Raw genomic sequence first — 25,031 nt, 5'->3', positions numbered from 1 at the left:
GTGGGAACTGAACCCAAACTGCATGTCATTATGCCATTATGGTTTGAACACATATATCTGTATTCTGACCCTTGTAACCCTTATTGTCTCGTAGGTGTTTTTGGCCCCCTGACTGCAGCTTTGGACCCATCAAGAAAAGAAGACACATGAGCCTCGTGGTTCAACTTGAGAATGTTACCAAAACCACCCCAGCACCGTGTCACCCGAGGAAAACAGTTAACAAAAGTCCTCTTTTTGCCTTCGCTCTCCTCTATGACTGTGAATCTGTGATCATCAAGCTGATGTCTTATTAAGATGACAAAAGGAGCTTTTATTTTGGACATGCTTTTTCCTCTCTATGCTGCCGGCCACCAAGGCTTTGGTGGGAAACGTCAACGTACCCCTCAAAGGAATGCCAACCCCTGTCTGGTTTGGCTCCTGGGGATCGTACTACACCTGACCCTCTCCTCGTGTCAGCGAGTTGACAAAAACCCAATAATATCCACGGGTTATGGAAAGATACGTGGCGTCAGAAAGGAGCTCAACAACGAGATCCTGGGCCCCGTGGAACAATACTTGGGAGTACCCTACGCCACCGCGCCCATTGGCGAACGGCGCTTTCAGCCCCCCGAGGCTCCCGGGTCCTGGCAGGAGATCCGTAACGCCACCCAATTTGCGCCCGTGTGTCCCCAAAACGTGCATGGGGTGTTACCTGAGATCATGCTCCCTGTTTGGTTCACAGACAATCTGGATGCTGCAGCTACCTATGTCCAGAACCAGAGCGAGGACTGCCTTTACCTCAACATTTACGTACCAACAGAGGATGGTGAGTGACAACAACCAAGTCTTTTATTGATACCTTGTTGCTGTTAAGTTCCGCGTAGCTACGTCTCGGAGGAATAGACTGGAATTCTTCATTTGAATTTTCTTTTCCACTGAGTAGCTCTCATAACAAATATATTTAAATTGTATTCAGTGTAATAACTGTGCTTGACTGAAGGGTTACCACATCAGTACTTTCCTCCATATTAGTTCTTAATAAGGTCAGGAGGAAGTGGTAATTAAGGCTGCTAGGATTAGTGTGAGCTAGGTGGGTAAAGAATACAAACAGAATCTAACACCAAAAACAACCTTGTTTTGGCCTCCCGGGGTAAAATGAGAAAAAAAGAGAGAATATCGCATCATGCAAAACGTGGTTCTCTTAATAGGCTCATTGTTTGTTCTTTAATTAATTGGTAGGTAAAAGAAAACACCATCAAAGTCCAACTTTAGAAAGAGTGCTAATGAGTATGCTGGACTAATGAAAAATGTTTAAAAAAAGCAACAGCAAAAAACAACAATTCCCTTCAGTTTGGAATCGCAGTGGATTTCAGCCTCCACAGTTTTACAGTATGTCAGCTTTACTTTGGCTACCAGTGATGATGCCTTGCTTGAGAGTATTATTGTTTCAGTGGAAATACATGTTATTGCAGTGTAAACACATTAATGCCTCTTTTATGAGTCAATCAAAAGAGAAGATATTTGGCGAAATGTTGACAGAGCTGTTGTTAGCTTGTACTTTATTCATCTTTCTCGCTAATGACAATAACGAATTCCCGGGAGAATAGGGAGACAGTCTTACACGCGGCCCTTATGCTTGTCAGAATTTGTCACTTACAGTCAGGGGTCGCCACTTACAAAGCTGATGCGGTCCCTGAGGATGTGTGCAAAAGACAAAAAGAGCTGAGAGGAAAATAATTCAAAAAATGTTTCCATCGTTCCATATGTAACTGTCAGGATCTCTCGAATTGTTTACTTTGCCCGTGGCAGACGTGTCTTTAGCAGTGCCGATTTGTTGCAAATCCTTTCACGCATGGGTGACTCTGACACATGATTCTGCCTGGAACTGCCCGGGAACCTCATCACACGCCTCTCACTGAACGTGTAACTGATGACGACACGGAACAGTTGGTCAATAATTAAGTCCAACCATATGTCATCCTTTTTAAGGTTTGTTCATTTAAATTCATGGAAATTCGTGATTTGGCCTTGAGTTCAGTTAGACAGAATTTGCCAAGATGTAGACTCACCTGCACGCACCGTGGTATCCAGTTAGATCCAAATAAGTGCTACGTTGAACATTTTGATTCTACTCGTTAGTCGTTAGTCTGGCTCATAGCTTGGATTACAGTAAAATGACTAATAGTGATTTTGACAGTGAAGATGAAGATGTTGATTGATTTTTTGGGGTTTTCTTTTTCTCCATACTTGTGTTGGATTTTCTCCATTTTCAATCAATAACATGTCAGGTTGATTTCAAAACGGTTCCAGTGATCAAATTGGGATTCAGTTGCCAGGTTGTCACTCAGAGGACCTCAGATGTTAAATAATAGACTTAATTTGACTCAAATGTTTCTTTTACCACCCTAGAAGAGTGAGTGGAAATGTGTGTGGATGTGATGATGTCATGTCGTTTTAAAGGTCAGCCAAGAAATCTAGCCCATTTTGTCCATCCCAAAAATATAACGCTTTATATCATCTTCCACACATCAAGAGGGAGTAATAAACTTTTTTTTCGTTTCACGCTTCTATAAATTTTATTAGGTCACTTTTTGCTAATGTAGCAGTGAGCGGTGGATTTCATGCCTGTTCTGTGTGGGAGATAGTTTCAGGAATCCTAATCCAACTCATAACTTGCGTGTTAAAATTCATATGCTACTTGAATCAAATTGACTTCCAAATCAAAGTGCGTGGCTTGGTTTCTGATAAGTTTCAATTCCAGAAAACGACAGCACGTCCAATCGTACGACGATCAGCTATTTCCTTTTCATACCCTCGGTGATCACATTCTTTGTGCTATTTATTGCACAAAATAAGTCATTTTGCTTTCTGCACCGCCCCACCCTCCCGCCCTGATCTGGAAGCAAGCCCTCGTCTCTCCTCCATCGTTATGCAGATGGCGGCAGAATGGGTCACTGTTCGGAATGCAAATGAACCCAATGCCCTTCTCCGGCTGGCCTATGGCTGTATTGAGCTGCCAATAACCACAAGCAAAGACGGCATCCGTGTGTGACGGTGTCGGATATTTGCTATGTCTGGATGCCGTGATTCGCTCGCTTGTATTTTTACTCTTGTTAGCAGTAACTGGGCGGAGCCAGCCGCTGTGATGTTCCTGATTATAATTGGTCACAGTCCTAATCTTTTATGACAGGCTGTTATGACTGAAGTAGGACATCAGAGCAGGAGAGCAGCTGGCCGGAAATTCATTAGAAGAAGATGAAGAAGAATGTGTATATTTGAGAAGATTGCCCCAAAGAGGGAATCAAGTCTTGGAGATATTTTCTGATTGCAATGGAAGCACACACAAATAATTATCAATCCATCCATGTTCTGATCCTCTATATCTGCCAATTTATTTCAAAGACACAGATAATTAATTATCAATCCATCCATGTTCTGATCCTCTATATCTGCCAATTTCTTTTTCAACTTTAAAATATATAAATGAGAAATGTTTTCGATAGGCATCCAGTCCAAAACAACACTCTCTCTCTCTCTCTCTCTCTCTCTCGCTCTCTCGCTCTCTCTCTCGCTCTCTCGCTCTCTCTCTCTCTCTCTCGCTCTCTCGCTCTCTCGCTCTCTCTCTCGCTCTCTCGCTCTCTCGCTCTCTCTCTCGCTCTCTCGCTCTCTCGCTCACCCCACCCTCACTTGTGACGTTCTTCCTGCAGTGTCTTGCACAACTAGGCTGCACCGTCTTGCTGCCTTCCTATTTCCTCAAGACACACCTCAAGTAGAAGGCCTGAGATCCTTCATTTTTATTACTGCTCGAGCAGTCGTTTACAGTGCTGTGCTCTTTATTAAAACCATATTTCAAGGGTGGAATGGTTGAAGTGAGAAGGGTGCAGGAGGCTGGGGGGTACAGTAGAAATGGAGATCCGGAGCGGTGTGTTGGCCCACATGCGCCGGGAGCAGCTGGATGCAGGGCTTGCTGTGTCACACACCTTGTCAAGCAGACAGGCCAACGCAGACATGACATAGCGCAGCTTCATCCCATTTACTGCAGAGAGGAAATGGAGAGAGACAGGAGACAGCTTGCACTGCGGCCACTAGCTCACTGAACCGAATAGAAACGCTACTGAATGAGAGATGGAGCTACGTTAGGTCAAACCGTGCTGGGGAAAAGCTCAGCTAAATGCTACTTGTATATTGGCCAGCGCTGCTACATCATGTGACCTACCAGCAGGCCCTCCTTCTGGGCCATACGGGGCGAAATGCTTATGACCCAAAAAACAATCTTTGTTTTCATTATCCTTTCATGCGTTTAGATTGGGTTCACTCACCAGTGGCCTCTTCTCAAAAGAACAATTTCATGTAATGCAAAAAAAAAAACTATTCCCTTGAGCATATCTTTTTTGTCATTGCTTTTTTGTACTGGCCAATTATCTCTTTACAGCCTTCTGTTATTGGCTGAATGCTGCGAGACATAAAATATCCACATCACTGCAATGATATGCACAAAAAGTGCTAAATGTTTGACACTTTAATGATGGGGAAGAGCAAAGACAATCCTCAATGGAGTTGAAAATCTACAGGAGCAAAAAAGACTCTTGAGATGCAAATTTGGGAAATTAGATCAGATAGATTTATGAAGTATTGCATCTCAATCCGGACACAGCAATGCTCATTTCGTCCACCCGCCATTTTCTGGAATATATAAGTATGCCTCACAGTATAATTGTTCTTTTTTTCCATGTCAGCTGAAGTTTTTCTGTCAGCACACGCAGGAAGCTAATCGGAAACAAATTTGCCGATCACTGGGCGGAAGTGCTCCCGGGTGCTTGAGCAAATAGTCCATTGAAGCTTGTTAGATTGTGCTGGTAAACATGTTTTATCTCGTAAAAAAAAACAAAGCAATGAGCTTTTTAACCAATTACAGTCAATTACTATTCATCATATGTGAAATTCTCTTGGGGTCATGAAGCATATCTCAGTGTGATGTTGTGGAAAGTATTATAATGTACATATATATATATGATCATGCATATTTCAGTTTGGTGTTGTGGAAAATATAATATCTTGTGTAACCATCATTTTAAAGGGATGTTTTGATTAAATGGCAAAATTCATCTCGTAAATCCAGGCCAATGTTTTTCTTGCATAAAGTCAGGCTGGCTCTGGATGTCTAAAATGTTGCCGGCACTTGTTTTTGAGCGGGCCCTATCCTCACATCCACATACTGCTCTTTATAGGCAGTAGAAAATGAATGAAATCAGAGTCATTGCCATTAAGAAGAGAGGTGTGGTTTTAGAGTGGCGCTAAGTAGTGGAAAATTGCTGACAAGATGGAGGACTAATGTGTCTTTCTATCCATTACCGCTCTGCCTACCTGGCTGTTCTCTATTAGCAGCGTAGCTCAGGACCAACTGTGCCTCCTCTCTCTATTGCACTAAGTACTATCTGGATCAAGCGTCTTCTTGGTGGTTTAGGGGAGGATGCAGGAAATCCATTCAGCATTGATCTTTTTTCCATTTAGAAGGAAGATAAACATTTTATGTCAGGAAGTTGGATTCATATAGACATATGGGATGAAAATGCTGCATTGCCGTGGCAGCGTGTAGTTGTGGTTCCTTTATTTATCCGATGCTTTCTACAGAAACCCGAAAACCTTGATTTTGATCATAAGTCGACATTTTTTTCTCCACACAAAATCAAACTTACATTTTGTCCTGTCAAGCATGTCGGCACGCGATGAATCAAACAGTTAAGACAGGAGCGGCACAATGTGTTTTGTGGCAATGCGCTGCCGGGCAGGTCGGAGTAGCACAGCAACAGATGTTTAGGACCTTGTTAACATGCTTTGTGCAGCATGTGTGGATTTAATGAGTGTGGCTTTGTGAATTAGAGAGTCCTTTAATGGCTTCCTTGAAGACTTGACTGTACAGATAGTGATTTCAAAACAACAGCAGACACAGGTAAGTGCAAATGGAGCAATCTATTGACAGAAAGGGAGAAAACACAAATGAATGGGATTCTTATCAGGGAGTACTTGCAGGCTAAGGTGTTGCTTGGCTAAGGTCACGTTGATAAACGTGTGTTATTGGCCCATTTAACTGGCTTTACTATTACGGCTTAATGTGGGGCTCCTTTACTTGACCTTGACGACAGCCGGGTTGTAGTTTCGAGAGCAACCTGAAATGCCGATACTTTACCACCTTTCAGTTCATTTAAGTGACTTGTAATCTATCGAGGTTACTTTTAGAATTAGCTAGTCGGTGAAGTAATTCGCTTATACTCTTTCGTGCATGTCATCTGTAAAGTTATTTTTCAAGGCAACTGTGGAGACATGACATCATATCAATTTTTCTTCAGTGTTGTCTTTGGTAGTGGAATCTCATGCACCATGTAGAGATTTTAATAGCCCTGCAACAGCATTCTTAGGTCAATTTCAGCATCCTAACTTTAGTTTGGGGAATAGTCCCGCACGGAGGAATCCCGCAGTTGAGTTTGAGGGTAAACATCTGCAGCCAAATATGATGCATAGGATTGGGTACATTTTTTTTTTTTTTTTTTTGAGGAGCAGGAAGTCAGATGTTTCCATCATATGGAACCCTGGTTAGTTTTTGAATAAAACAGTCTGGCAGAGTATATGACAAACTGCAACATTTATGTGCTGGTCGTTGGCACCTCAACTACAAATCACAGAAATCAATCACTCAGAGGTGTTGAATCATGGGCGAGATGGAAAATATACAGTTCACCCATTTGAATATAGGAGAAACCAGGAAGAAAATAAGCACTGTAATTCAAATTTTCACAAAATGACCAAAGCTCTACTTTTAAAGCACTCACAGTGGGAAGTCATGCAGAGGACAGCCACAGCGGGACTTTGGTGTTTCTTAGCTTCAGGCAACAAAGCAGCCCAGTGCCTAACATACCTCATCCAAGAGAAAAGGATAGTAGGCCTGATTAAAGTCTGGACTATAATACTTAAACCACACAAAGAATTGATGACAAATGCTAGAAATATGTCAAAATAAGAGAACATGAAAACAACAATGTCCAGAGGCTCTTGATGTTGAGAGGGAGAGTTGCAGCAAAGAAAACAGCCACTAGTAAGATTTCGTCACTGGCCAATCATTTTCCGTTTTGTTTTTCAGCTTCCAAATTAAACTTGGCAATACAAAGTTTTGTTTTTCCCCAGCGTGCCTGTTTGCTGCTTTACTTTTGTTCACACTGAGATTTACAGGAGTCGGATTGTGTTGCCGGAAACGATAAGCTCCGCTTGTCCTGTTTTTGCTCTTTGAGTATAATATATGATCTCCTTACTAAATAGAACTGCAGACTTTTTTTATTCATGCGGATACAGGACATGATTATGTGCGCTTGTCACAGTCATGGATCAACTTCCTTTTCTGACTGAAAAGAGTGATCATTTGATTGTTCTCATTTTTCTACACAAAACAGCATGGTGTCAGGAACCATTAGGGGAAGGATGGAGGAGAAGCAGCCCCCGGGGGTCATTCGCCAGGCAGTCCGTGACAAGACACTGAGCAGTTTAAACAGTTGACTTTTTGGTTATCTGCTCATAAAAACAACTGTGTAATCCTTAGTAACAAGTGTATCATTAGCTGTGCGTGGAAAAACAAAGTTTGCCGTTCTGCTATTTTTCCTTGTCTTGTGGTTTTGTGTTGCTACAATCTTTTTGAATTTTCTTTTTTCTTCCCTGTTGCTTAGGTCCACTCACGAAAAAACAGGACGAATCCACAATGAACAGACCAAGGGATGAAGGTATTTTTTTTCCGTGATATTTTCCTGTATCATACGCTATGTCATCAAATTTTCCTCCCATGTGTACAAATCAGGAAATACACATTTTCCACTGTTATGTAGTATTCTCATTTACACACAGACATCTGTCACGGTTGATTTAGCCAAATGTTTCTTTTTTTTTTGTGCCAGAGTATTTTATTTTCATTTCCTGAAAAGATCCACGACACGCTAATCACTTTTAATATGTGCTGCGTTTGTTCAAATCAATATTTAGGCATAGCTAACCATTTTTTTTATGCAACGCTGTTCCTTTTCCAAACATTATGAACTACTACTAAATACTGGATGATGTTTACTTCCAGAGACAGAAGCCCTTACTATTTTGATGATGCAGCCAAATAAGCACAAGCGCAGTGTGCATCTGTTCCCATTCCCATGCCCAGACATAGTGTACATAACAAAGTATTATGCACACATGAAGCTCTTTACGTTTCTATTTGTACATCCGTGCCGGCTTTAGCTTTTTGCATGAGCATGCCCCAGCGCATTTGTTCTCGTTTGTTCCAATGTGTGCATTTGCACCGTAAAGAAAGGAAAAGATACAGAGGAAGAAAACAGAAAACAAGGAAAAGACATGAGCACAAGGGCAGCCTATGAAAGGAAGATGGGGGGAAAAAAAACAGTAATAATGATGAGATGACATTTATAGCGCTTTGGACGTGATAGAGATGTAGAGAAAGACGGCAGAAGCCAGATGAGAACCGAGCCGGTAAAGCTTGACATTTATGTCAACACATGGGCTGGATTAGAAGGAGTTGCGAAGGCCAGAACTCGTCAGTTAATTGCTTCGATTCGGAGTACGCATTATGCCCCAAAACGTCAGTTATTTTTAAGTTATATTCCAAATCTGAGGGCGTACCTGTAGTCCTGAATCTAGTGAATGTTTTTGGTGGCAGCTGAAGTTGGATTGTTCTATTGGAAGTCATGGAGATGACCCCAAAAATGTGTACGTGTATCACCTTTATACTCATCCAGTCTTGATGAGATCATCCTTGTGTCTAATTCACTTTTTCTATCTCAGTGAGTGCAGTGAGCAACCATTTCTTATTTCATGTGAATAACTTACACGTTGTTTGAGATGCTACGCTAAAGAAATTGTATTTTTAAATTGATTTTAAAATGTGGTGAAGAAAAGAAATGTTACAGCTCGTTTTCAATGACAGGGTTGTTACATTTAGTTTCAGAACAATTCATTTTTCAATTCATGTTTCTGTGATTTTTATAATTGTGCTGATCCCACAATGAATATTAGAACCTCAGATTATTACCGCTGTACTGAAATATTCAAAGCAAACAATGATTCATTCTCACTTGAATATGAAAATGATTTGGCATTCATTATTAACAGCCATCTCAATTCCAGCCTACACCAGTTTGCGCATTGCCCTCAAATATACAATTACAAATTGATAAATGGCTGTAACCTAAAGCAAGCAGTCTGTTAGCATGGTTGTGTATATTTGTTCACACACATTGAAATGTCATTTACAATCACAGTTTGGGCCTTGGCATGGCAGCTACATGTCAAATGATTAGTTTCTGTTTGCCGAAGAATTACATTTTGCAATGATGCCTTCATGCGGGCGTGTGACTCTTCTATACTGTCCTGGTATTGCTAGCATAATTGAATTTGTTTACAGGTCCTCTGGGAAATCAGAGCAAGTTTAGAATACACCAGAGAAGAGCAGCGTGTTCAAGTGTGGGACAGAAAATGGTTTCATTTTTTTGTAGCTGTCTGCTTTAGTCACTGGTGTGATACATAAATGTTGCAGCTTGTCGTGTCGTCCGCATTTGTGTGTGTGTTGTGTGTCGCACCCAAGACTATATGCAACCTGAGATTCAGGTGGTGATGCAGACGGCTGTGCAAAGACGTGAGTTGAATCTGTTACCACGGCAACAGGCATTCAGTGAGTCGGTGCAATGGAATGGCTGGTGCAGTTCTATTAGCGAGAAGCAGTTTCCATAGCGACTCAGCATCGCAGCTGCCGATGCAAGCATTGTGCATGTGTGTGTCTTTCTGTGCGTGTGTGTGCGTGTGTCTGTTTGAGGACGATGTGAATGTGAGTGTTCATTAGCGTATCCCACTGTGTAGGACTGGCTTTTTAGCATCTCATGTTTTTTTCATCTCCGCTATCATGTTGTTGTTTTTCTGGTGTGAACCTTCCGAACCACGTCGTTAGACACCCCAACACACATACTTGTGCGAACACACGCACACGCGCTCACACTTGGGTTCTGTCACGCTGTCCTATTTTCATCCTCTTCCTCTCTGTCTTATACCTCTTTATCTCGCTTCCTCTCCTGCTATCTCTGTCTCAGCCCCATCACCAAGTGCTTTGCCTCATCGGGGGTAAACAGATGCTGCGGCTGTTATTTATGTTTCCACTTGGTCTACCTTTCATACAAATTATCCACATGGCCTGCACAGTGCAGACACTCATTTTAACCGGGCTGCACCGACAAAGCTGTCAGAGCTCAGATTCTGAGACCATACCAATGACGCAGTGAGAGGGGGGAAGCAGTGAGGCTGAGCTCCAAACATGGATGGACTCAAAGACACCACAAGCAGAGAGTGCATCAGAGCTGGATGTACCATTTTCCCACCGCATCATTTTGGAAGGTGGCATCCCTACTTGGGATGAGAAAAAGTAGAAACATTTGCACAGAAAATTTGCAGCGAGGGTTCGATTGACACGTCATTAATATAAAGACAGTTAGTTTGTATTGAAGTCAAACTGCCCCAAGGCTCAGGAAGTCATATTTATATTGGACCTCATGGGATATGTGTGCAACCTTCATATTTATCTTTTTTTGTATTCAGTTTGAATAACTCCAAAAAAATGGAGTTCATTTGAATTTCACATTTTAAAGTTTCATACTACATTATCATGTTCTGACCTCAATTTGAATGTGTGTGACGCAGCTCCTTGAAAGTGCTTGTTTTATTTTCTAAAGTGAGGTTTGATATTTTTGTGTATGTCATCCGCAGATATTCGAGATCGACGTAAGAAGCCAGTGATGTTGTTCATCCACGGCGGCTCCTACATGGAAGGCTCAGGGAACATGTTTGATGGCAGTGTCCTTGCGGCGTATGGAAATGTCGTCGTGGTCACCATGAACTATCGACTGGGCGTGCTTGGTAAGAGTGGTGTCACACGTTCTATTTGATGCTTTTGTCTCTTTGAGCCATTTCACCTTGGTGGCCTCTATCCCTGTTTGCATTTCGCCAGTGAAAACTAGAGTTGCAATCTGTGCTATTTTGTAGGATAAAGTGGTACTGTCACAGTTTTGCTGCACATGCCACCAATACAGCAAACTCATGTGTTTACATTCATCATCATCATCTTTTGCACACATTCTCTATGCGGCTTCCCTGTTGAGTAATCAGACCTTGTTTGGTGCATCACGCCTGTTTCAACACAATGACAAACATGGGGATGAGAGGAGTTTAGGATGCCATCCAAGAATGGCATTCCATATTAACACAGGGTAACATGATCCAGTCCATTGGGGAGACACCCAGGGACAAGGACAAAGTGAGTTTGGTGACTTCAACCTGCAGCTGTACCCTGCCCACTTCATCAGTGTGACGCTTGAAACATGCTGTCAGACTAAGTCACAAGCATTAGCAAGTTGAGCATGTGATTCATGACCACAAGTTTGCAAAGTTCACCAAATTCATATTTTGACACGGATGTCTTCTGTGGTTTGTTTTGCGACAAGCTGTATCAACAGCAGCATGTAGTGTGTACTTTGAGTATTCAAGGCGGAGATGTTTCATATGCACTCATGCATTCCACAATATGTTTACTGCTCTGCAACTATCCCATTAAGATGCAGACGGAATATGTCTTTTAAATAGGTGAGGAGTGATTCGAAGTCATGACGCCGTGCCCTTGATTCTTTTACCACTGTTGTCATGTGGTCAGACGCAGATATGCTTTAAATAGGTTACTGTACTAAGCCGAGCAGGCTTTTGTTTGTGTATGCGCAGGATGAATGTATGTTTCCAATTTACTGTGTGTGTCTGTGTGTGTGCGTGTGCGCGTATTTCAATAGTTTTGTGCTTTAATCTTTCGGATTCTCCTGTACTTACACGGTGGCAAACTTATTCACGGCATCTTCATTTCATGCGACGCCTGTACCTTTAAGAGGCTGATAGGGGGTCAGGAATAAGGAAGGAAGACAGAGCAGGGAATGGAGGCAGATGAGCAAGAGAGAATCATAGCGAGACAGTGAGAGAAAAAGAAGAGGAGATGGGAAAGGGCTAAAAATAAATCCTCAGAAGTGTCTTTTCAATCTGCAGCATTGCAAAGTATTCATTCAAAAGAAGGCTGAACCAGTAGGTCCAATTGCACCTCCACATTTGAGGTTGCGTACCCTGACACATATCGAGGTGGCTCTTTTTTTTTTTTTCCAATAAAAGCAGAACCCTGCATTTTGAAATGAAATATTTATATAATATCCATAATATTACTGTGGAATCAAACTGGAATAAAAAATACAGCAAGGAGCATGGGTCAGGTGATGGTTGCGAACCTTCCTCACCTGGTCCTACCTTCCTCCTGCTCCAGGCTCAGAGAGCCTTCTGATTTGTGCTGCACAGCCATCTGTTCACATTAATGATACTAATTAACTAATTAATGAACTCTGGAGAAAAAGACCACCGTCCTGGGCTCTGGGTGTGAGTGTATTTTTCACCTCAGGAAGAAGAGATAAATATTTCTACTTTGGGATGCTGCCAAAATTGAGCTTGTTGGCTGCATGTGTACCTGACGTGTTCTTCAATGAATTCCACAGCTTTGAAACTAAGGTCAGGTACACGCTAAAGTCACAATTTTGCACGATTCTGACAAAGGACATCAACTACTGTGTCTTATAACTTTGTCCTAAATAAGAATATCCATCTGCTGGAAAAACAGGCCTTACCAATAACCTGTGAGCATGAACTCCTAATGCAGTGTCAGATAAGAATAGTTGGACCACTAACGTGTGATGAGGAATGTCTAATATCTTTATGAGACATTCATAGGCACATACGATTGAGTGGATACATGGAACACCAAATGTGAATAGCGAGTACATTGTGAAATGAAAATATACTTGAATTTCATTAAATGACATTTCATGATTTAAAAAAAATATATATTATTTTGTTTTATGAATAGAACAGTGCCTTAAAACGTTTTTAAACTCTTCTAATGCTTTCCTAACTGACAGCTCAATTTGACTGCCGAATCTCATTACTGCTGGAAAATGGGAATTCAAATCAAAATGATCCTTAATAAATAATCATGCATTGTGCTGGAAAACAGCCAAAATGACAAAGAACCTGACTTGCTGACAGTGAAATCAGAGAGCATGAAGATTGTCACTACCTCCCTCTGGAGTCCCCTCGCTCAGGGGTCACCTGCCCCGGGGGTCCATCGTGCATTTGGCAGTCACCCAATTGCCTCAAAGTTAGCCATCACTCTACCACATGTAATGGAGCGTCTATTTAGCAGCCCTTCTGAACTGGAATGTAACTTTTCACCAACCACTGTGCAAAATCATCTGGAAATGTTGTAATGTGCTTGGTAGCCAGTGATCTTTGCCATAAAAAAATCCAAAATAAGATTATGTTTGTTCGAAAAGACTCAGTTATAAGGACAAATATATCCTATATTAATATTGGTCTGCCACTGTATTTGTGCATGCCTAAAGGAATCTTAACACGGATGCGAACTACCTAGTTAATATTGTTTCTCTAAAAAGAAAAATGCTTTTGGAGAACTTTTGCTAGTTGACAAAATGCTGCCAATGATTGACACTACTTTTGATCTCTTTTCAAAGAATAGTGTCGTGTAATCAGACCCTTAGGCCAGCACTAGCTTTACTCATTTGATTCCCATTTTTTTTACAGCAGTTATTTTATCTTAGTAAAAATGCACATACTGTATGTGGTTGGAAAGATATTCATTAGGGCTTCATTTCATTTAGGATTCAGATGTAAGTTAAATGTAAGGGGAGCTGGACTAGAGAGTGACTTTAATTTATTTTAGTTTTTTCTATTTTGTCTTACTGACTAATATAAGACACTCCAGAATAGTTGTGTGGCTACTTCTACTTAGTTGTATTTATTCCTATTATTTAATATTATTATATTATATTCAATTACTCCGCAACATGCCTTCATTCATTGAGTTTGATGGTCTTCAGCATTTATTTAAAGGTTCACAATTCTTCCCACACTTTGCAAGCGGCAAGAGTTGAATATGCAAAACTTTGCATACATTAAATGCTGCTCTCAGCACTTAATCCAGGAAGAAGCCCAACTCAGCAAACATAGATAGATAGATAGATAGATAGATAGATAGATAGATAGATAGATAGATAGATAGATAGATAGATAGATAGATAGATAGATAGATAGATAGATAGATAGATAGATAGATAGATAGATAGATAGATAGATAGATAGATAGATAGATAGATAGATAGATAGATAGATAGATAGACAGACAGACAGACAGACAGACAGACAGACAGACAGACAGACAGACAGACAGACAGACAGACAGACAGACAGACAGACAGACAGACAGACAGACAGACAGACAGACAGACAGACAGACAGACAGACAGACAGACAGACAGACAGACAGACAGACAGACAGACAGACAGACAGACAGACAGACAGACACACACACACACACACACACACACACACACACACACACACACACACACACACACACACACACACACATACATACATACATACATAGAGCTCAAACTTAGTGAATGAGAAAAATGAGTTTTTCAATGGTAGGCAGCATACGTAACATCCTTTGTCACGTTACCCTTGAAAAGACAACCACAGAGTAGAAATAAAGTTCACAAACCATTTTGTGTTGTGGTTCTGTTTTGTGTGTGCGGGGGTGTGCGCGCGTGCTTGAAAATGTGCATGCATGTCTGTGTTTGGGCAAGCGCTTTAGCGAGTATGTTCCCATATCATTTCGCCTGAAGCTCCGGACAGTTGCCAGGCAACGATGGCAGGAAGCTCAGCACCCAGCCACAGAGCAGACACTTCCATATGACTCTGGTTTTGACAAGAGGCAAAGGTCAGCAATGATACCTTTTCAGGTCATAGTCATATTTGGGAGAAAGTTAGTCACTTGCAGAGTTGATCTGAGGATAACGCCTTTTATTCTTTTAGGTAGAAGAATGATGTGTCATTTGTAATCCAGATCATATCTGTTGCCCGTCTTATTGCGATGACCACTGTTTGTTTTTGTAAGATACATATAGCACAGTGCTTAGCACATCTGCCTCTATGGATTTTCTACATGTACTGTAGTTTTCTCCCAGATTCCAGAAATATGTTAATTGATGTGAGTGAGAATTATTTGATGCCATTGACTGGCAGCCAGTCCAGAGTGTACGCCACCTCGTGCCCGAGGCCAAATAGGCCCAATGAGGACAAGCACTACACAAAATAGATGGACGGCTGAACAATCAGATACTCAAAGCTCCATTGTTGTTGTGACTCGTACAAAACACGGAATGTTTCAGCATGTCTGCCTTTTAAATGATACTTAACAATCGCTATTGTGGTTCTGCTTTTCATTAGTGATTGAGATTCATCCAACTATCCATCCAACTAATTGGTCCATTGGTTTGATGACAGCCACTCACATACGGCACATTAACTAAATGCACTGCATCGTACTAGATTTTCATGCGGCTTTTGTGAAGCTGAGCTGAATTGTTTGAAACACACCTCAGCGTGATGCAATGCAGTTCCAAAACCTACTGCAAACTGCAGCTACAAAAACGAGTATTTTATTACTCTGACAATGTCAAACAAAATTAAGATTGTGTCTGTCTTGCGCTGAGCGAATGTAGTTTAGTCGTGCTGGAGTCATGCAAACGTGACTCGGTAGTTAAAACCTCCTTGGACCTGAATTATCCACAGTCTTTTATTCACACACACAAAAAAAATATGATTGAAGATTTTCTAGGTGTGGAAGACAACGTGGACATTGTCAGTCTTGACGTCGTCACAATGGATCCTACCCGTCGCTAAATGGCTGTTGGGACATGCTCCATCTGATAATGTACAGTGTAACACAGTATTGTGAATCACAATGACTAGGTTAGGGCAACAAAATCACTCCACGTTTAAAGTGCTGTTGACTGCAATGTAAGTACGCTGAAGAGTGCAAACTCAGACGTGAGCATTTCTCTGATTGTTATCGAGAGGTCAATTTGGTAGATAGTCGTCGCTACTCAGCGCCATCATTGCTTGCATATCATTGTCAACTTTCAGACACACACTTGCTCACACCACACACACAGGTTCAAAACAATCAAGGTGAAGCAGAATCAGATGACAAACCGCAGCCACAGGACACCGAGCCCTCTGTGTGGTTACTGAGATAATTCAATCGTAGTTTAAAATAGGGATTGACAAGTACAGATACCGGGTATTAGTATCTAGTCACCATAGATCAGAGTAAAAACAAACAATTAAAAACATAACTCACCATTACACTGAATGTAGTTGTTGTAATTAGCAGAAGTCATTCCCATCTCTGGGTAATGGGAGACAATTACACACGAGTGTTACTTAAATCCAGTTTACGCGATAATTATTTTTGGGTCACCACTATTGTTGCTTCATAAAAAATGCATGTTGGAATTAGAAACAAGGTATTAAGTGTTTTGGTTGGGGACCACTGCCTTAGAGCACATTTTCCCCAATGTTTGTGGTTTATATGTGACACATTAAGCGTTCAAGGCTAACAGTCGTAGAACGGCAACACGTTTGTTTCAAAAAGACAAGATATTCTTTGTCCTTTGCAAAACCTAATATGCTGCTTGTGCCTTCTTGTTAGATAAATACATGTATTTGCAGCCAAAATATGTAAACCATACTGAATATCTGTCCAGCATTGTTGCTCTCCTGTGCAACATTGGTATGAGGAAATGAATCAGATTGGAATGATTTTCCCCCAGACCTAAACTTGAGTTGTAGCCTCCGTTTACAACACAGTCAAGGCCCATAATTATTTCATACTGTGCCTCTGAATTCCTGCCCCACTGTTTGTACACAATCTTTTTAACTCTGTCATTCTCCCTCACTTATTTTCCTGTGTTTGTTTGAATTTACTTTGCAGGCTTTTTGAGCACAGGGGACCAGTCTGCCAAGGGGAACTACGGTTTGCTGGATCAGATCCAGGCGCTGCGTTGGCTCAATGAAAATATCGGCCACTTTGGAGGAGATCCGGAGAGAATCACCATCTTTGGCTCGGGGGCCGGTGCTACCTGTGTGAACCTTCTTATCCTCTCTCACCACTCTGAAGGTAATCATCTGCCTTGGGACACAAACCACATTGGAGCTGATGCTTAAAAGACAAACACACAGGCTGAACAGGCATTTGTTTACAAAACCTGACAAAGCTCAAACAAGTTCATTTCAAACAAAGTTCTGAGTCAAGAAAGTGAGACAGTTTAGGTCACCTCAATGATGTAGTCGCTTGTTAACAGGTGGTTTGCTCAATTATAGTAGCTCTTGGCTTTTATTTTGTTTGTTTTACAGCTGTGGAAGATGCAGTGACTTTGGACTTGAAAATTTAGCCCCACTTGTAGCTCAAGGGATAAAAATTGCCAATCTGCACTACCAAATGTGTTTTACATGCAATGTTAGTACGTAGTTGAATTATCTGGCTTATGACATCTAAATTGAATATCAGTTTGGGCAGTGCTTGACTTGATAGATGGCTACTATAAGCATGAAGACAATAGTCACCTTAGGGCACAAGACCAGTAATCATTCCAAACATTGCTTGTCCATGTAGCTGTAAAATCAAAGAGTCTGAAAGTAATAAGCCCTGTCTGGACATGATATTACATAAGATATAGTATGCTACAAACCTCACTAGATCTGACATTGAAAAAGGACCACATTTTTGTGTTGTATTGTTTCTTTGTAAAATGCCCCCCTTTGCACATTTTCACTGCCTTGTATTGGTTTGACGTCAAAATCTGATTAATTGAGTTCACCCACTAATCCTTAATTATTTGTTTCTGAATGGGAGAAATCGAAATCACACGAGACGTTTGAGCCGCACATCCACTCGTGTGATTCTTAATTTGAAATTGTGACTTTGTACACCCAGAAGTTAGATTAAGTTCAACTCTTTCCTATGTCACATGGTCCGGATGCGCAAACTTGTGGCCGCAAGGGTAATTGCACCCCATAGGCGTATTCATATTGCGGTTGTTTCAATTCTTTTGTATTGGATCTCATTCAAGTGTGCAGGTGTACCTAATGCAAGTGTAAATGTAAAGGCCCGTTAAGTGTATATCACGTTTACGGTCCTAACAAAAGCCTCTTGCACACACTTTGAAACGGGGCAATAATTCTGAGTGAATGCAGACAAAGTTGGAGCAGCTTTTAAAAGCACCGTGTGCGCAGAAGAGAGATGAACCGAGCTGAGAGGCGGCTTAATTGATTTCACAGGGAAAGGAAGCGGGGGTGGGGCACATGCAGACTTTGCCGCGTGTATGTGTGTGGGGGTTAATTATTAATGACAGAATCTGCAGATAAAAAAGAGGGACAGCAAGCCACTTTACATAACTGCAGCAGTGCAACAGTGCAAGTGTTTGTCTTTGGCTTCCTCATCTCTTGTGCAGCCTTCATTCTGGCTTTATGTAACTCCATAAAAGCAGGTTGGTCATCATTTACCTGACTGCTGTCTCTTCTTGTGTATCACACAACTACTTTGCTTTCCAACCCTAATGTGCATAAATGTCCTTTTGTTTGTCGCGATGAAAGTAGCAGACTCGCTTCTTCATCTTGCGTCCAACACAATGCTCTTCCTCCAAACGATGCATTATTTAGGCTCACTGTAAGGCAGGGAATGCATCTTCCACTGCTAGCAAAAGTGTGCCACTGAAAAAAAAAAAAAAGGACAGAGAGAGAAAAGATGTGTTTCTAATTATGTTTGGGTTCAATATTCTTCATCTTCTCCCATATTTTGTGTAGGTCTGTTTCAGAGGGCCATTGCTCAGAGTGGTTCCGCCATTTCCAGCTGGTCAGTCAACTACCGCCCGGTCATGTACACCACCATTCTGGCTAAGAAAGTTGGTTGCACCCTGGGGGATATGGCCGAGTTGGTGGACTGCCTGAGGAGGAAGAGCTTCCGGGAGCTGGTGGACCAAGACATACAGCCCGCGCGATACCACATTGCCTTCGGACCTGTTGTGGATGGTGACGTGGTGCCCGATGACCCGGAGATTCTGATGCAGCAGGTCGGTGTGATGGGCTTTCTGGTTGCACCTTGGTTTGCGCTGTTCTTGATAAAACATAACCAGATAGTATCTGTATATTTGTGGACAGTATGATGTTCTCCTGCTCATGTGTGTTGTGGATGTTCACACCAGGGTGAGTTCCTGAACTATGACATATTGCTGGGTGTCAATCAAGGAGAAGGCCTGAAGTTTGTGGATGACAGTGAAGGAGAAGATGGGATATCCGCACCCTCATTTGACTACACCATCTCCAACTTTGTGGACAATCTTTATGGATATCCTGATGGTAAGCTGCCAATCTTCACTAAGTAACGAGCCATACTGTAATTTATATTGATGGTTTTAGAAACACGTAAAAAAAATGAGAAAAGAAATCCATCCCCCTAGTTTTTAATCTACATAAAGTAATTTTAACACGTAAATGTCACAATTCCCTCACTAACCTAAACAAACTGCAGTCCAACACCAGCAGCCACTGTTTCGCTCATGAGACCTGGCATTTATTAAAATGTTCAATATTTGTTCTGCTGAGCTGTTCGAACAAACCCGACAAAAGAGGTGCTTTCAGGTTGTGTGGCTCTTTCAAGACACAAATGTTTGCACATTACATTTCTCAGATGAATTATTGACTATTTGTTTATGAACTTGTTTTATTAACTCACTGATAGTGCGGTATTACCTGACTTCATTCGGTTCCCCCTCACCGAGTGTCAATGGTTGTTGGTATTTACGTGACCTGTGATGGACTTACAACGAGGCTCCGGCTCTTTTGTCAAACTCCGCCTACCGTAAATGCCGCAAATCCTGTCACACACACCTTGATCCGTTATTCCCCACTTTGTTCATTTTAATGAACCAGTTTTGTTTCCTCCCAGGTAAAGATATTCTGAGGGAAACCATCAAGTTCATGTATACAGACTGGGCCGACCGGGACAACAGTGACATGCGGAGGAAGACCCTCTTGGCTCTCTTCACAGACCACCAGTGGGTGGCTCCAGCCGTGGCCACCGCCAAGCTGCACGCTGAGTTCCAGTCGCCCGTCTTCTTCTACACATTCCACCACCACTGTCAAACGGAGGCAAGGCCTGAATGGGCCGACGCCGCCCACGGAGATGAGATCCCCTATGTGTTTGGCATTCCCATGGTTGGAGCCACTGATTTATTCCCATGTAACTTCTCAAAGAATGACGTGATGCTCAGTGCTGTGGTCATGACGTACTGGACCAACTTTGCCAAGACGGGGTAAGTGAAATGCAAAATTAATAAAGCACCTTAAGATGTTCAGTCTTTAAAGTACCACACTACAGTTTATTCTAGTTAGTATCAACACGCAATGGGTGTTTGAGGGACACATTTCTATTCAGAGCTTTAGAATTAACGTTTTAATGAGAAAAGTGTTCCCTTTCAACTTTCTTTATCCGTGTTCAACATCACACACAGTCCTCCTGATGACTCATCCGCAGCGATAAAATTTGACGACAAATATAATTGCAACATTTTCAACAGTAGACTGGACACAGAGCTAGTTTGGGGTTTTTATGATTTCTGTGAGGATCCCGCCTTGTTTAATCACATGGACAACAAATCAACTCGTGAGAAGCAAGTTATTTAACGTATGTCCTTTATTCCACATTTAAATGACAGACTACACTATAATATGCACGATCCATCCTGGTAAAAAAAAACAACAACATTAAGTAGGTGCAATGATATCGTGCAAAGAGCTGCATTTAAAATGTCTGCCTGTGGATACTAGGAGAACACCTAAACAGTTTTACGGTATGCTATAGCAGCATAAATGTATTATTTAGTTTGTTTCAGTGATTGCGCATTGTGCATCTCATCTGGGTAGATCAAGTGTAGGTTCACAGCTGGCATAGAAACACCACAGTTATGCAGCGTGATAAATCTGTCGCCAAACCTAATTACACGTCATGTGAGCGTGGTGGCAATGCCATTAAATGCTCTATGTGTATATTTGTATGTTCTATGGCGGCCAGTGAGAAAACACATTTGCAGTAATACACATGCTAAACTTAACGTGTGTCTTTTTATGTCACTTATCTGGTTCACGATGGGAATGAATACATATGATATATTAGAGGCAAATTAAATTGTTAAAAAATGAGGTCAGAAAAGTATTATTGAGGCCTCCTGCATGTTCATATTGGAATCAAAAAATGGAGTTTTTAACGGTGACTCGTGCTTGTTTAAGACTCATCGCTGGTTGGATTTAATATGATTAGTGTTGTAACATCACTGCAAAGCGTATATGATTTTTTTTGGAAGTAGCGCCTGTGAATACCGCAGTTACAAAGACACGCTCAATCTCCTTAATTCTGCTTTCTAGTGATCCGAACCTACCAGTTCCCCAGGACACCACGTTCATCCACACCAAGCCGAACCGTTTTGAAGAAGTCATCTGGACCAAGTTCAGCTCCAAAGATAAGCAGTATTTACATATCGGCCTCAAGCCACGCGTCAGAGACAACTACCGGGCCAACAAGGTAGCCTTCTGGTTGGAGTTGGTGCCGCACCTCCACAGCCTCCACAAGCAAATAATCAGCTCCATCACCACCCGACTGCCACCCAGGGGGAACAACCACGGTAAGGTCAACCACAACACGGGTACCCACTCCACAAGGCACCCGGTAATCTCCACCTATCCACCTGAGCCGGACGGCTCGGAGAGGCCCCGCAACACTCCCTTCCCTCCGGAGACGAGGGACTACTCCACGGAGCTAAGTGTGACGGTGGCCGTGGGCGCTTCTCTTCTTTTCCTCAACGTGTTGGCCTTTGCTGCGCTGTACTACAAACGAGACAAGCGGCACGAACTCATGCAGAGGCGTCACCGCCGCCTGTCCCCCCAGCGCGGCGCCACCATGGGCATGGGCGTCGGCCTCGGCGTGGTGGGGTCCCCGCCGCACAACGACCTGGCCCTGAGCCAGGAAGAAGAGCTGATGTCACTGCAGATGAAGCAGCAAAGAGTGGAGCTGGAGCACGGCACGCCCCTCCCTTCCCGTGGCATCCATGGTGACCTGGAACCCTTGCGGCCCCCGGTGTGCCCGCCTGACTACACGCTGGCGCTGCGGCGGGCACCGGAGGATGTGCCGCTCATGACGGCCAACACCATCACCATGATCCCCAGCACCATCAGCAGTATGCAGCCCCTCCACCCTTTCAACACGTACCCTCCCGTGCCAGCCCCGTCCACTACACCCGTCCCCAGCCACAGCAACAATGCCTTGCCACACCAACACTCCACCACTCGCGTATAGGACCCGGCACAACATCTGCGGCCCCCCCCGTACATCGCCCACCACCCTCATCATGCTCGACACTTCTTTACTCAGTGTTTTTCCATGAAGCCCTTGAATAAAGCTGCAGTTTGTAAGATTTTAAGCAGTGACAAATACCTCGATAAAGTAGTCGTAGTCACCGCTCAAGGTTGGGTCGACTGTGATCGCTGAGAGACAACCAATGGCAAATAACATTGTGCATTAAAATCTTATTCTTCCGGTTGCTTTACTCACTCGTGGTAGCCCCAGCCGTCAGCACTCGAGGACTCAAGTGTTGGGCTGATTATTTTTTTTAGCCTAAATTTAGTGTTCTTTTTTTTTTTCCAAAAATGAAAGGTAAACTAAGGACACCAAAAGACATGATGCCGTGGCATTGCTTTTAAGCGCTTAGTAGGCTACTAATCAGATTGCTCTGATGTCAACCCCGTGCCACCCGCTGCCTATCGGGGACATTTTTTTATGAGCATTATCATTATGTGCGGTGATATCTCAACTAGATACAGGCCTCAATTAATTTCTTTCATTGGCATGTCAACTCAGCGTTCACGTGGAATTTATGAGCGCAGTCTTTGTATTCTCCTGCTAATTTCAAACATAGCTAATAGCACAGCCGTTTGCCATCACATTCAATTGACACAATAGAAGGTTAGCTTTCTTTTCTTTCAGCTCAAAAATGAAATATGCAGAAAGCTGAGGTGGATGGAATCGGTGCAAGGTTCAAGCACTTACTAATTATTTAGTTCGATCACTCTGACGTCATCACTATGCCGCTCACAGCGCCTGAGGGGCATAGTGAACGGTATTTGGGGATGATTTGGAGTGATGTCTTTTACCAGTATCGTAGTCCTCGATTCATTGCGTTCTTCGTGAATTCAGCTCTGCGTTTACGTTGCATATTGTAACTTCTTGTTTTCATTCTACTATGCTGAAAAAAATAATCATGGTAATAGCATAGCCATTTGCCAATGCACAATTTAACCAAAAACACAACATGAGGGAGGCTCAATGAAAGATTATTTATTCTGCCCAATATTAGACAGGATGGGTTAACTACTTAAATACATTGTCTTCATTTGCTGGGTGACAGCATTTCTCTGCAATGACATGCAATTTCTTTGCACATTTTTAGTTGCTGATGGGTTTATCATAGGTCAAAAGAATTTCTTCACTGATGAAGTATAAAACGCATGAGCTTTGCCGGAGACAGTATATGCCCAAACACTCTGTCTGTCACGAGCCAGTGGTTTCTTGAAATTTACAAATTGCAGCTTTAAGGCCCAATCTGGAAGTCAGACTTGGTGGCGTGGGTTTAACAAGATGCTCCAACAGCTGCGACTGTGTTTTATGGGAAATCTTTGACGGGGCTGAGACAAGATTTTTTGAAAAAATGCCATTGGGGTATAAATGGAATTTTCTGTCTCAGTTTTGGATATGTCATTTTGACATTTCCAGATTGGGGCTTTAACTTTTTGGTAGTAGAAGGAAGTAAACAAATCATATTCAGTCTGTGGGTAGTAACCTGGAATTCAGGCTGCCCATTATAGTCATTACATCTCGTCCACAATGGCTCTGCTCATGTCCACTTGTTTATTTGTTTCTCTTTAATTATGTATGTCTCTACATCCCCCCCCCCGACACACACACACGTTTTGCCTCCAACCCATTTCACTCTTTCCATTTCTTTGCTGCCTCATCGCATCCGCCCCCTCTTTCATTTCATTAACCCATTAACATAATGGCTTTTTCCTTTTTCATGCAATCCCATCAAGACTCGGTTTCCCTTTTGGAGTCTTTTATACAAAAAAACACAAATGTAAATGATGTATTATTGATAAATTGTAAGGATATGAATGGGGGGGAAAGATATTCTGATATCTCATTTTTACCAGCATTCTTGGTGCCAAGTACTGTGATAAAGTTCCTCTCTCGCTGGCATCCAGTGGACTGCCTGGAGAGGTCCACGCTGACTGTATCTTAACTGAAGGAATTACCATCATAAAAGTGCCAACCTTTTCATTTTTGTTTTTGACAAACACACACACACACACACACACCACTGATCCACTGTGGCTGGTCTCTTCTTTTAAAAGATGGAAAAAAAATATTTTAAAATTCAGTATATCCTAATTTAAGAAAAGAAGATGGAGTTTTCTTAACTACATTGCATGATGTTGTTTCTCCTTAAGATTGTGGATCGGAACTTTTTTTTTTTCATGAGTTTGGCTACATGACTTCATAGATATTTTTTTAAAGCAATTTTCTTCTTTCAAAATCAGCTGCACTTTGTGGTACTTTGAAAAATATTCAAATGTTAAGAGATGAATATTGTTAAAACTATAACAGAGTAAATATTTCCTCTTATTTTTTTTTCCCAAATCCTAAAACAGAGGCTGTGCCCCATTCCCACAACGACTTTTCCCTCAAGCCTCTTTTTGTTTATTTTGCTCTTCCTCTTATCTTTTGCCAACAGTAATATTTGCACAGTCGCCATCTCTGAATGACATGTGAAGAAAACACTTTATGTTCCAGGAAGTAAAAAAAGAAACTTGACATGGCTGTAAGTCTACATTAGATTTGTGGATGTGACCAACATTAGCCACATGCTTTGCGTGTTTGAAAACTGCCTAACACCTATCTTCTCACCTC

The 25,031-nt window shown here is 42.0% G+C and overlaps 1 protein-coding gene across 1 annotated transcript; it reads left to right on the top strand.

The window, feature by feature from the left end:
- Positions 1-272: 272 nt before the first annotated feature.
- Positions 273-22,565, top strand: nlgn2b (neuroligin 2b). Its single transcript, XM_085935476.1, has 8 exons — positions 273-805; positions 7,692-7,745; positions 10,777-10,926; positions 16,950-17,135; positions 18,821-19,086; positions 19,219-19,372; positions 19,962-20,328; positions 21,437-22,565. The coding sequence occupies exons 1-8, from the start codon at positions 295-297 to the stop codon at positions 22,362-22,364; spliced, it is 2,616 nt and encodes an 871-aa protein (XP_085791602.1). The 5' UTR covers positions 273-294; the 3' UTR covers positions 22,365-22,565.
- Positions 22,566-25,031: the final 2,466 nt, after the last annotated feature.

Source organism: Syngnathus leptorhynchus, chromosome 17 (genome assembly GCF_054491065.1).
Source record: "Syngnathus leptorhynchus isolate UIUO chromosome 17, UIUO_Slep, whole genome shotgun sequence".
NCBI classification, from domain to species: Eukaryota; Metazoa; Chordata; class Actinopteri; order Syngnathiformes; family Syngnathidae; genus Syngnathus; species Syngnathus leptorhynchus.
The sequence above is the reverse complement of the archived record's forward strand: the minus strand, read 5'-3'. Positions and strand labels throughout refer to the sequence as shown.